This window comes from Halichoerus grypus, chromosome 3, assembly GCF_964656455.1.
Source record: "Halichoerus grypus chromosome 3, mHalGry1.hap1.1, whole genome shotgun sequence".
NCBI classification, from domain to species: Eukaryota; Metazoa; Chordata; class Mammalia; order Carnivora; family Phocidae; genus Halichoerus; species Halichoerus grypus.
This window is the reverse complement of record NC_135714.1, coordinates 66,192,119-66,206,386: the sequence shown is the minus strand read 5'-3', so window position 1 is coordinate 66,206,386 and position 14,268 is coordinate 66,192,119. Positions and strand designations below refer to the sequence as shown.

Below are 14,268 nucleotides of genomic sequence, written 5' to 3'. Positions count from 1 at the left end.
TCTGTGCCTCAATTTTATTTTTCTTTCCCTTGAAGCGAGGATGATGGAGTGGTGCACACAGTTCCAGACAAGAGGAGTCAGCACTTTGTAAACACTGGGGGGAAAAGAGATTAGCAGGAGATTGCTGGGGCTGTTTCCTCTTACTCCCCACCTGAGGTTCGCTTAGCCACCTCGCCCTCCTCATCAGCCCTCCACTCGTCCTTTCACACATATTGACTGTACCAAACACACCCTAAGTACACACAGCTTTTCATCAAAGACAAATGCCGTTCATGGGTTGGCTCCCACTCACGGTCACTCCAGGATAGATGCAAAATGCAGATAAGTCGGAAGGAAAAGGCCCTTGGGTGAGCATGTGAATCTTGCTCTCTTCTGCCCTGTTGTCGGCTTATATCTCGTTCTTTGAGTCACTTTTTCACTGGACTCGGCTTTAGCGTAAAAACAAAAAACAGAACAATAACAGAAGATTTTTTAAAATATATCTTAAAGTATTGGGGGCTCGATTACATGCTCGACCATTTGGAAAGTGGCCCAAACCCTTGCTTCATCCCGCTGTCGGAGTCCAAGTGGCTTCTGTTGGGAAGGTATCTAGGTAAGAGAGATTAAAGCAAACAAACATCTCTGTTCCAACCTGTCTTCATCATCATTCTTTTGTTGTGGTTGCATTAAGCTGAATTGTGTGAGAACAATGTTGCCAGTCCCCGGGAACCCTCTACTTAGAGTTTTTATAAAACTGCATTGTGATAAAGAACCAATATAACCTTTTAACAAGGAAAATGAGAGTTCTCTGTAAAAGACTCTCTGCCTCTAAATTTGGAGAAGGAGGGAAATACCTTGTTGGAAAGAGAGTGAACTAAGAACTGAAGGAGGGCTGTCTGTTTTCCATTACTGTTGTGACTCACCCAACGAACTTGAGTAAAAGTCTGCTGAGCCTTAATTTTGCCGTCTGTGAACCAGGGACAGAGTATCCCCCTTTCTTCCTGTGTTCATGTGGGCATTGCAATACACGAATGCAAAAGGAATAAATTATTCCTTGGGCTGCAGTGGTCTTGACCACTTTCTAACTCCAGATTCTGTGATTATAAATAATAAATTCTTTCGCTCTTTCAACCACTATGTTTAAATACTCTGGTAAAACCTAAAGACCTCTTATCTCAGTAACCAGGCTATCATTTTTGCCTTGCACAGACTACTAAGAACCTCTTTTCTCTTTTTATATTCAAAACTGAGCATATAACTCCTCAGGTGTGTCTACCTCCCCTCTGTCTGTCCTGTTCCCCAAAGGTGAAGCTTTCAGTGGTGCTGTTGGATAAACAGCATTGGATAAAGGGTTGAGTAGCCCTTCCGGCAGCAATTGGATGAGCCCAAGAAACCAAAAACTCAATGAACCCCCTTTGGATTAAAGAAACTGTTAGAATTTTGAGAATAAAACTGTTCCCTCTCTTCTCATCAGCAGGTTGAAGCCAATATCTGTGAACTGGCAGGTTGCTAGTGAAAACATGACTAAGGCCTGAGGAGTATAGTATAAAACATTATGACCTTTTTTTTTTTTGAAAAAAGGGCTTATGCACTATATAAATTTATTTCTATTTTCAGACTACTTTTCCTATCAAAAGCACTACTTCCCAGTGTAGTTTGCCTCCTCAAAGTTTTGAAAGCATTATCAAAGAAAAACAAAACTGAGTCTAAACTAAAAGTCTAGAGCTCTCACTGGCCCTTGACTATAGATAAGGTTTCATTAATACTATCAGCCTAAATGCCATTGGTTCTTGTCCTTGATAGCTCACCCAGAACCTCTAGTCATTTGATACCCTCCTTTTGTCTCCCATCATGAGAGGGTCAACAGGATGTGTCCACCCGGTGTACCTGAGCCCCACCCTGTCTGTGGGTTTGGTAGAATCTGCTAGACAATGCTTCTCCTTCCTCGGGCACCAGAGTCTCTCTTGGGATTTCAGTAAGCACGGCCTGTCCCTGAGGCATTTCTGCTTCTACGGCCAGGCCAAGTACCTCAGATTCCACGGGGAGCCAAAGTGACCTCCCCACCCTCCCTGTGACACACTGTTGGAGCAGTCTTCAAACAGTATTATTTGTGTCTTGGTATTCTGCAGAGATTTGATGAATAACTCTTTGGGTTTTTACTTAACTGGCTTCCTGTTCTCTGTAAGTTGGATATGAAGGCCATTGAAGAATGAGAGAGAGGCCAGAGAGATTCAGGCCAAGCACCAACCTTCTTTCACACTCAAGGTTGCCCCTCTCCTCTGACAACCAAGACTTCATCTTGAGACTGGATCCCTCTTTTCTTGACATGAATGATCTCCCAGGAGACTTCCGTAGCCTCCACCAGAACTTCCAGGTTCCCCCTCTCGTTCACTCAACAAGCTTGAACCTCCTGCAGGGAGCACACCCCAAACACAAGCTCAGATCCCTACTAAGGAAGGATCTCCTCTTGTTTTCAAGGAGACCATCCCAGACCAACCCCAGGGATTGAACTTGAGGTGAAGACATTGTGGGTTGATTGTGGGAGCAAAGTGGAAGTCATTGGTGAGGATGGTGGGGGATGTGTCCAGGGAGAGCCTGAGAAGCTTTCAAGAAGGTACCAGGGTGCTTTGTCTCTTCACTCAGGGTCTGTGTTCTCTCTGCAGAATGACATCTTCGAGTGGGCCAGGGACCACCGAGTCCACCACAAGTACTCAGAGACTGATGCTGATCCTCACAATGCCCGCCGGGGCTTCTTCTTCTCCCACATCGGCTGGCTGTTTGTTCGCAAACATCGTGATGTCATTGAGAAGGGGAGCAAGCTTGACTTCACTGACCTGCTGGCTGATCCTGTGGTCCGATTCCAGAGAAAGTAAGTGAATAGACACCATAGAGTTGTCCCTCGGGGGACAGGACCAAGAGACAGAGCACAATGGGGTGCAATAATACCCCCAAGTAGTTCTCCTCATAGCACTTACCCTTCTTGTTAGGATTTACCTCTGTTTATTCATTTCCTTTTGCTCATTAAGTCTTCCCTGTTTACACATTTGTTTTTAATTTTAATTTTAAATCAAAATGGATTTCCTTTAAGCCCAATGTCATTTCCCTCAGACCAATCCGCACGACTGATTTTATGGAATCTGTTTCTGTAGTCCCCCATTCCCCCATCCGGGTTTCCCTGGGGTGGCAGGGAGGGCCGGGAGGACTTGCTTTATTTTAGCGAAACTTGACTCCAACAGCATTGGACTCTCTCCAGATATCCTGCTTTCTTCTCCTGGAATTCTCTTGTAGTGACGGCTCCCCTCCCCTGACTCCTGAAATGTTACACCAGTAGGTTTCTGTGCAGAGAAAATGTGACCATGTAACAGAGAGCCTCAAAGTGCTGGTGTGCACTAATGGTGTCAGCTGAGCATATTCAGTCAGTCAGCATTTGCAGGGTAGATCTACTTTCAATAGGCACATGGAGAAAATTGCCTGTAATTGTGCTGGCAAATAGAGACTGGCTATTTTTAGCCTTTTAACCAGGAAGCTGGCATAGACTGTATCCATGTTGGTCTGGCTCTGCAAAGTGGGCCACTATGAGAGCATTTATAAATGGACTTTTTGCCCCCAAAGTAATGGATTTATGTGCAAAGAGAGACAATTTATGGATTGCATTCTGGTTAGAGCCTTGAGATAATATGGTGAAAAAGTGGTTACCAGAGACCATCTCCACTGACAAGCAGGAGTCATTTGAGGACTTATCCAAATAGAAACTCCTGAAAATAGAAATGGAGGCTACACCTTTGTCTGACACAAATGATTCTTGCATGAAAGGAAGTATGGCTTCTAATTGTGCTCGCGTTCCCCTCGGCCTCTCTCCTTACATTGGAGTGGGCAGCAATGCATGGTGACAAAATGGCAGATGTGGAGACAGACTGCCTAGGATCAAACTCTGTGGCTCCTCCATGTGCTTGCAAAAGATCTGACTGCTCTTGACCACTGTCTCCTACAGTTCTTATGAGGACATAATGAAGCAAAATGTATGGGAAACACCTGGCACACAGTTAAGAGCTTAGATCAGTGATTATTATTACACAGGCCAGAGGATTCAGTGTGTTTCCATCCCATGCTTCTGTTGGTTTCTCCCAAGGGTCTTTGAGTGTCTCAACACAGCTATTTCAGGTGGACACACCAGTAGTTTTATAGCAGAAAATAACAGGATGTTTTCAATGAACAATTAAATGATTTGTTCATTTTGATTTTTCACCATGAGCATAAAATATTAAGTCATTAAAGAAAATCTGCAAAATTCAGAAAAGTAGGAAGAACATAATTCAGTCCTAACACATAAACACAGTCACTATTAATAATCTGTAACATATCTTTCCATGTTTTATCCCTATATTTGATATATTTTGCATGATGACAGTCATACTGCAAATGTAATTTTATGTCTTGTCTTTTAACTTCAGATTATCTTGGAGGCACCATTGTTGAAGGGCTGTGTGAGTTCACTAGTTAGTGTCACAGTTTATTTAACCATCACTCTGCAACTGAATATGTATGTCATTTCCAATTCTGTGATATAAATGATGTTGCTATATAATTAGTAATGCTTTGGGACAATCAGGCCTTAGATTAATCTGAAGAGCTCAGATGAGAAGGCAAAGGATCTTCTATTTTATTAATGAGAACTGAGCTGAGTATAATCGTCTGGGTTTCTCTCATCATAAAAGTGGAAGACTTTTTTTTTCCATCTTTTTCCTTAAAAAAAAAATGTGGTAATCTAATTCATTAGGTGTATACTCATGGTACACATGTCCAAAGACTATTTCTAAATACAGGCAGAAGAACCAAGACTATTTCAGCATGTTCCCTGAATAGTTATCTGAGAACATCTTTCATCACCAGCCCAGTGACCTAAAGGGGTTGTAGCTATCATAAACCATCCATTCACATCATCATTTCATATATGTCATTGAGCTCCTGCTAAGAATTGGTGCTGAAGATACAACCTTAAAGATTGATGTCTGTACCCCCTCAATTTGCAGACCAGCAGGGAACCCACAGATAAATTTACAAACAATTATGCCCTAGTGAGAGTAGTGCTATAATAGGGTACTATAGGGCACCATGGGGACACAGTGCAGGCTGGTGAGGGTGAGGGAAGGCCTATGGAAGGAACTAGCTTCCAAGCCAAGACCTGAAAGATGATAAGAAGATGAAGATGGGGAAAAGGATATTTAAAATATCTGTCAATACATAGAACTACATAGAGCCATTGAACTTTAGAGTAGGGAGGGACCTTATAAATCATTTAGCTCATGCCTTCCATTTTTCCTATGGGAAAATGAATAAACAAAATGTAGATAGAAACTTGGAGATAGAAGCACTGTCTTGGGTCTTTTGGGGCTGCTATAACAAAAATACTGTAGACTAGGTAGCATAGACAACAAACATTTATTTCTCACAGTTTTGGAGGCTGGGAAGTCCAAGATCAAGGTGTCACAGATTTGGTGTCTGGTGAGAGCTCTCTTCCTGGTTCATAAACAGCCATCTTCTTGCTGTTCCAACACAGCAGAGGGGAAGGAGCTCTCTGGGGTGTCCTTTGTAAGGGCACTAATCCCATTTGTGAGGCCTCCACCCTCATGGCCTAATCACCTCCCAAAGGCCCCACCTCCTAATACCATTGCATTGGGGATTAGGTTTCAACATATGAATTTTGGGCGGGCACAAACATTTACTCTGTGGTGACCACCTACATCTCAAATTCTTTGCCTAATGTTCTTTTGCTTATACCTTGCTGTTTGAAAGGGGTTACAGCAGTTCTCTGAAGTGTGGGTGAGTACTCATGTTCTTTGGTAATTATCCAGCCTGGAGAACATAGACAACCATAATCCAAAATAAGGCTTAAAATCACTGCGGGGATCACTAAAGGAGAGAGCTACCAGAATACACAGACATAGTGCAACAGTTTGGGTATCTTCATGTCCACGAAACCAACTTTATTGGTCCTGCCAATCAGGCCATGTGGAGGCCACAGATTCCTTAAAGATTGAGTCCTCGCACTTGGGGTGTGAGTTGGGGTGGGGATGGACCCTGTCATTGGCAGCACTGCCACATGAGGTCTCAGTCCTTGCTACCCTCAGCTGAGTGGGGGACTCAGGGAGGCCCAGTCCTGGGTCACTTCAGTGGCACACCTTATAGAGTTCTTCCCCTAGTCAGAATCTCCACCTGCTCCTATGTGGTTCTCTGAGGGCACCAGGCCCTGTTCCAGTTTCGGTGCCCTGGGTTTGCAGCTGACTCACTAATGTTAGTGCTGATCCAGCATGAATATTGCAGTTGGTTGATAAACTTGTTCTTAGCCATCCTCATGACAACTTACCAGAGAAAAACTTGCCAGGGGTGCCTGGGTGGCTCAGTCGGTTAAGTGTCTGACTCTTGATCTCAGCTCAGGTCTTGATCTCAGGGCCATGAGTTCGGGCTCCATGCTGGGTGTAGAGTCTACTTTAAAAAAAAAAAAAGGCTTGCCAGAGATCCAGGCTTGATCAAATTTCCATTATACAGTATAATAAAAGAGAGAAGATAGTGGCATTAAAGATAACAGGAAAACAACATAATTCAAGCTATAGTTCTAGACTTTTCCTCTTAAAGATAATTTTACCAAGACTGTTATAACAAATAGTTAACTGGACCACTTCAAGTTTTGCTCTACTGTCCAGTTGTAAATGACAAAAAGGCAGGTTGTAGGAGGTGAGACGGAGAGAAGCTAATGGTATCACAGTTAGACTTTGGTGACTGAACCCTGCCCTAGGTCCCATCCTACAAGGGCTGTGCTTTTCCCCATGCAGTAAGGAGATCACAGGGCAAAGGCACATACCACCTGGAATCTTCTCTCACTTGTAGACCATGCCTCAGGGTTAGAGGAACCTGGAATTCCCTGCCCAAATGGCTCTGAGCCTACTTCCAGAGCCTACACCAGCCTCTCCGGGGCTCTGTCCTCCTGGTGGGAGGTGTGTGTACCCTAGTCCTGAAGAGTGGCCAACGTGCACTGTTAGCCTGAGGATGAGCTTAGAAGCATGAGCTTGGCTGTCCACAGAGAGAGGGCAGAGCAAGGGGTAGAAATAGAAATGGGCAGACCACAGGCTAGAGCCTCCACCTCTGCTCTTGGTCTGAGCCCTGTGAATGTTGGGGTGAGCCTAGAAGGGGGCCACTCATAAGGTTGGCAGTGGGTCTGTCAGTTAGGAGTTGTGTTTGGCCCAAGCAGAATAGAAGTTTATTTCCCTTACATATAAAAGAACTGTGAAGGCCCAGGTTATGACAGCATCACAGGGTCAGTCGAGAACCGGATTCTTCTATCTTCTGCTCCATCAACCTTAGCATATGACTTTCATTTTTCATTTTAAGGTCCAAGGTAACCACTAGAGCTCCAACCAAAAGGAAGATGGGGGTGAGGGTGGGGGGTAACACTGCTCACTTGAGTCAGTTACCTATAAAGAGCTTTCCCAGGAGACACATACAGCCTATCCACACACCTCACATTAACCATGTCTGCATTCAAGGGAAACTGGGAAATGTAGTCTCTTGGGTGATGCATTGCACCCTTGTATAAAATCCTGTTTTTTTTCCTATGGAAGAAAGTGTGAACTGATATGGGGTAAGCAATTAGCAGTGTCTCCCATAGTTATTTAATTAATTACTTAAGCAAAATGACTGGCCATCACAAGTTACTCAGTCTGATGTTTTCTTGTTATAAAGCAAGTGAGTGGCCTTTCTGCCACCATTTTGTGAGCAGAAATTGGAATCTCACATCATTTTTCCGAGATGGCAGAATGAGGATAAAATCCAGAGGCTGTTCCTCCTAATGCTTTGCTTATCCCATTGATTCCCCTATTAGATAAGAAATTTCCTTAGAAGTAGCACGCAGACACTGTCATCTGCATTTTCAAAGTAATTGACAAAGGTACTAGTCTAGTCCAGACACATGAAAACAATGTCCTTGCCTCATTGCCATGGTGATGGGATAAGCTAAGAGAAAATGGATGGAATGATCCAGAAGAGTGAAGCACTTCTGTTTTGGTGCCCTGGGAAGATATGAAAATGTATAAATTTTGCCATTCCAATAAGATTGACACTTGAATGGCTAGAATCTATTTGAGGCCTACTTCAGTTCAATTTCTCCCCTGGTCTGTTATCGTTAGTTTTTTTTTTTCTTCAGTGATGAATATCACTTCTCTCGGTGATACCCTCCTTTTTGTGACTTTATATCAATCCTATGTCTAAACCTACATGTATTTCTGTGTTGATGACATCAAATAGCCAGGCCAGAGCAGTCAGACAGGTATACAATTGACTCATCTTCACTTCTCCATCTCATCCCCCATCTTCCACGCGGGGAATGCCCTAGGGAGTGGGATGAGTCATCTGGGAATTTACAACCAACGTGACTCCAACTCTGCTGACCAAATCCATTGCTCTTTGATCAGAGTTCCATGTGGGGCTCCCAGGGAGTCTCTATTCTGAATCCATTTTCCTTGGAGACCTACCCTATTGGTTGCTAAGTTAATAGAACAATTCTTGTCTAGGTAATAGTGACTTTGAGTGGCTGAGTACATTCAAGGCCTTGGTTGGTTAGTTGTATTTTGTGGAAAACTCTACGGAAATAATCTCCAAACGAGAGACCCTGGATGATGAGATATTCAAACATCTAGACTTGTGAGTGAGATCTGGGGACAGACAAGGGTGGCAGTGCCACCCTCTGCTACTTCCTTGCTCATCAATTACCCTGCTTTGACCACTGCCTGTTTCACTCGGGTCTTTGATGGTCCTGCAACAGCAAAACCAAACTGGCCCCAGGGTAAGCATCACTTGTTTATGCTATATGCAGACCCCAGCTCTTTGGTGTATTCTCTGCCACCTCATACCTTAATAATGCAAGCCATGAGGCATATGGCATTTCTCAGGGGATTCAGCTTCCTTCCCTTTTCTGCATATATCACTTTTCATCCACCAACTATATTTTGAGCACCCACTATATACCAGGAATTGTTCTAGGTGCTGGGGATGGGACAGTCAACAGGAGAATCAGATTCTGGAGGACACTTGCTCTCTCTTTCTAGAGATCCCCCTCTTTGGGTTTGGGAATATGAGATAGGAAGTCCCACCATGCATCTGCCCTCTGCCTGACTGGGCCTCTCTCTCCACAGACAGACATTTTCTGCTCCCCTTTCCATCTCTCCTGTTACTCCGTCTCTGTCCCATGAATCTGTTTGGGTTCACTCCCTTCTTGTCTATTTGCCTCTTTCTGTTCCCACAGCCTTTGTATCTTCACCTGCCAAAGGGCTTTGTTCCTTCCTTTGTGCCCTTCTCTGCATGGGGACATTTTCCCTCATTAGTCACACTATGTTCTCCAAGCTGGGATGTTCTTCCTTTTGCACAGTTTCATTAGAGAATAAAAGCCATTTAGCCGATTGCTCAGGCAGACTTCTTCTTCTTTTTGGGGGGGAGATGAGGATTTTTTTGTCCTCTTCTATTCTCTCCTCATGTCACCATCTTGCTCTGATTTAGTCTTTCCATATGTTCCCTGTGTATGTAAATATTCCCTCTCCTTGAATCTCGTCTTCCATTTCTGAGGAGCAGTCTATCTTTGGTTAACAGCCTGAGTCCTGGAATCTTCTCTCCCATTCTGCCCTCACCTCAAATCTTTGCATCTTATCCTGGTGCTGTAAATGTTTTGAGGATGAAATCATTTTTTCTTTGAATAGTTGTCCCTGCATCCAGCTCTAGTTATCGAAAGTTAAAATTCTGAACCTCTAAGTTCCAAGGATATGATGAAATCAGCTAAAGAAGCGTGAACTATGTTTAATTAGATTTCTTTTATTAAACGTCAATGGAAGAGGTAGAACACCCCTTACTCTTCTTAAACCTTTGGCCTTCCTAAAGCGACTGATTGCTATAGCCAGAGAGCTGAACTGTACTCTGGGATACAAGAAAGAGATGATTCAATATTGAGGTTGCAGCATCAACACCAACATTTCCCTATTTTAGTGGTTAAAAATTTGGGCGAGGGAGAAACCAGTGTGGCATATAATTCAACAGCTCATTTTGACTTTTTAAAAATTTCCAAGTCGAAATGTTATTTGTTTGCCTCTGTAAGAGGTACTTTTCTTATGAGAACTTTGTGAGCATTTGCCAATTTGCCCCACTCCCTCTCTTCCTCCCTCCCATCAGCCCCCCCCACCCCGTTCTGGGTGCATAAAAATACATCAACTGCATTAACAGTCCTTTTTCTTTCCCCACACTGACCATTTCATGTCTATGTGAAATTCCCCTGACAAGATGAGGAGACAGTTTCTCAAATGTCTGGAATCTCAATACTTCACTGACTAGCATGTCAGACATATTAATTAACAGGTGTCAGTGGATTCTGGAACTGCTGCTTGTAAAGTGTTATCTTAGCTTCGTTGTTGATGGCAGTGAAGGCTTCTTCATTTATCTTCAATACACTTCAGTAGCCAATAATAGCTGCCATTTATTAGCTGCCTATTTTGTACTTACTTCATGTCTTTTCACACATTATCTCTGATCCTTACAATAACTCTATCATGTAGATGATGGTATCTTGATTCTGGACTTGAATTCTAAATATTCTGGCTCCCTATGGCCTCAATTAACCATCAAAAAAGAATAGCAGATGTTTGCACTAAATTATTCTTTCTCTAGTAAAATACTACTTTACTACCACAGCTGAGAAGAATCTCAGCTAAGTTTTAATGTAAAAATTAAGTAATTATATAGAAGTCAAAGCAAGATTAAATTTTATGAAAGACATTTTGGTACAAGTAAAAGTTCTCAGTAATACTTAGATACCATCAATTCTTGGCTCTATTTCTTGACCACATAGAGAATCATCTTCTGATATTTTCTTGGCATAAACAGTCCTTCAGTCATGTATGTGGCTCCAGCTCCAAGGCTTCATCCAGTAGAGAGAGCATCAGTAACTCTTATAAGAGGCTTATATTTAATACTTACTTATTTTCTTAAAAGTTAGATTTATTACCAATGGCTTATGCCATCAGAGAAGAAAGCCCTTTTTTCCTTTTCATTGTCTCTCTTTTTACCAGAAGGGCAAAAAGGTGGAGAAAACTTTTCATAACAGAAATTTTTTTTTCTAAATATTATTTCCTCCAACAATTACCTTATAAAATTTTTCTAACCTCACAGCTCTTGAGATCCATACATCATCTTTAAAAAATATTTAAGACAGAACGTAAGAATAAAATTCTACTTTTAGTGCAAAATGTAATAAAAGTTCACTGCAGGAAATTTAGCAAATGCAAATAAACTTTATAAAGAATGAAATAATCTATAATCCACTTAGAAAAAAAATCAGTTAAAATTTGGTTGTATATTCTTCTAAAGTTTTTTTAATGAATCATGCTCTGCTTTCCTTTTACAAAACTTTACTCATACCCTGCATACTATTTAAGAGTAATTAAAATAACAGGGGTGGCTGGGTGACTCAGTCGGTTAAGCGTCCAACTCTTGATTTTGGCTCAAGTCATGATCTCAGAGTCATGGGATTGATCCCTGCATCAGGCTCCACACTCAGCATGGAGTCTGCTTGTCCCTCTCCCTCTGCTCTTCCCCCTCACCCCCATTCACACTGTCTCTCAAATAAATAAACAAAATCTTTAAAAAAAAAACAAAAAGTAATTAAAATAAGAAGAATCTATTTAATATTTGCTTTTTTTAAAAGAGAATTGTTTTTTAAGATTTTATTTATTTATTTAACACAGAAGGAGAGAGCACGTGTGAGAGCACAAGCAGGGGGAGTGGCAGGCAGAAGGATAAAGAAGCAGGCTCCCCGCTGAGCAAGGAGCAGGATGCGGGACTCTGATCCCAGAACTCTGGGATCACGACCAGAGCCAAAGGCAGATGCTTAACCGACCAAGCCACCCACGTGGCCCTAAAAATTGCCTTCTTTATTTCACTTCTAGCCTCTTTGTTTTCTATGTGTGTGTGTATCCCAATTTCCATTTGATACCATCCTTCTGCCTGAAGAACTGCCTTTAACAGTTCTTGTAGCACAGGCTTTTTGGCAATAAATTCTCAACTTTTGTTTGTCTGAAGGTCTTTGTTTTATCTTCATTTTTGAAAGGTATTTTTACTGGACATAAAATTCTGGATTGGCAAGTCTTTTTCTTACAGATTTAAAAGATGTCAATCCCTTGTCTTATGCTTTGCATAGTCTCTGAGAAGTCTGCTGTGATTCTTATTATTATTCCTCTGCATGTAATGTTTCTTTTTTCTCACTGTCTTCAAGATTTCTTCTTTATCTTTGCTTTTCAGCAGTTTGACTCTGGATGTGTATAGGGATTTTTGTTTGTTTTGTTTTTGTTTGTTTGTTTTGTGAGGAAGCAGTTATCCTGCTCAAGATTCTTTGGGCTTCTTGGAACCAAGACTGTTGTCTTTCATTAATTTTGGGAAATTTTTGGTCATTATTTTTGGCCTTGTTTTCTCTCTCTTTTCTTTTTCAGGAACTCTAATTACACCTATGTTATACCATTTGATATTTTTCCACAGCTCTTGGAGGTGCTGTTCTATTTAATTCATTCCTTTTTAACTTATATTTCCGTTTGAATAATTTCATTAACATATATTCAAGTTCACTAATTCTTTCCTTATGTTTTGTCTGCCAATGAATTCATCAAAGGAATTCCGTATCTCCAATACTATTTTTTAAGTCGAGCATTTACATTTGACACTTTTATACCTTCTATCTATCTGATGATATCTCCCATCCGTTCATGCATATTGCCCACCTTTTTCATTAGATCTCTTTAACATGTTAATTATAGTAAACTCCCCATAGTTACAATAGCTGAATCATCTTTGAGTCTGGTTCTATTAATTGCTTTATCTCTTGACAATGTTTTTTTTTTTTTTTTACATTTTTATGTGTTTTGTAATTTTTAATTATATGCAGGACATGTCTAGAAGAACAGAAATACTAAGGTAAATATAATTTATGCTTGACAATGGCCACACCTATTCTTCTTTCAGGCCATTAGTGAGGCGGGGGAGGGTGACAGAGGGTGAAGGTTGAGTCAGTCAATCAGGAGTCAAGTTAGATTTGGGTTTAGTGTACCATGGACTTCAGTAGATAGCTGCTGCTATCATATGCTAAGAGTAGACCCTTGAGTACTGGAGAGGATTTCTAAGTATTAATGCTTTACCCTCAGCTTTCAGCTGTCCCTGCATACCTGCACCACAGAGGACATCTCTCTCTATGCTCTCTCTATGGCCTCTATCCCAAGTAGAGGGGACTTCTATTGTTGCTTCTCTATGCATGTCTTGTTGTAGAGGTTTGGGATTTCTTTGTTGTCCTGGTCCTGTATCAGTCTGAGGCAAGCCCTGAGTGCCTGAACCTTGGGATTAAGGCTTCTTGAGCATTCTTGCCTCTCCCCCAACAGTAGGAGGTCTCTGCTTTGGAGCAGTGCAGGATCCTGGGCACAAATCGGGGGACAGAAGGTTTTTGCTTCTACCCCTCCCTCAGCGGCAGTGGCTCTGCCTATGTCTGGGAGTGGGGTGAGAGTTTCCTACTCCCACCTCAGAGACAAGCAGGTTTTGTTTTTCTTATTCTCAAAGAAGCATTGGACTTTTGCCTGGTCCTAGAGGCGGAAGATTTTCTGCCCTCCCCCAGCGGCTTAAGACTTTGGCTTTACAAGGGGCGCCTGGGTGGCTCAGTCAGTTAAGCGGCTGCCTTCGGCTCAGGTCATGATCCCAGGGTCCTGGGATCGAGCCCCGCATCGGGCTCCCTGCTCAGCGGGAAGTCTGTTTCTCCCTCTGCCTGCCACTTCCCCTGCTTGTGCTCTCTCTCTCTCTCTGTCAAATAAATAAATAAAATATTAAAAAAAAAAAAAAAAAAGACTTTGGCTTTACAAGAGAAGTCTCTGGGGAAGAAGCCAAGGCTTTGTGCTTGTCTTTCGGTAGCAGCTGGTTACCTCCTGCATGTCTATATGGTGGAGGGGGGCTCTCTCCAATTTCCTCCTTTGCCTCTGACTTTCTTGGGACCACCCAGTGCAGGTCTATAGAACAGAGCTGGAGGGTGAATGCAAACTCCCTTGTGTCTAAGGCTCTAAGCTCTTCTAAATTGACGCACTAGCCCACACTTGGCCTTTAAGGATTCATTCATTAAATGTTTAGCTGATTTCTTCTCATCTACGAATGTAGTGGCCACATCTTTCCCTGATGCTCTGCCAAGTGAAGCAGTTCATGGATGGGCCTACCACTCTTTGGAATTCAATT

The 14,268-nt window shown here is 42.2% G+C and overlaps 1 protein-coding gene across 1 annotated transcript in view; it reads left to right on the top strand.

Annotated features, from left to right (window-relative positions):
- The window catches only part of SCD5 (stearoyl-CoA desaturase 5), a 155,210-nt gene that overhangs the window by 112,604 nt on the left and 28,338 nt on the right, over positions 1 to 14,268 (top strand). Inside the window, exon 3 of the mRNA XM_078068838.1 lies at positions 2,643 to 2,848. Within this exon, the coding sequence (XP_077924964.1) occupies positions 2,643 to 2,848 (206 nt within the window). The remainder of the gene's footprint in view (positions 1 to 2,642; positions 2,849 to 14,268) is intronic.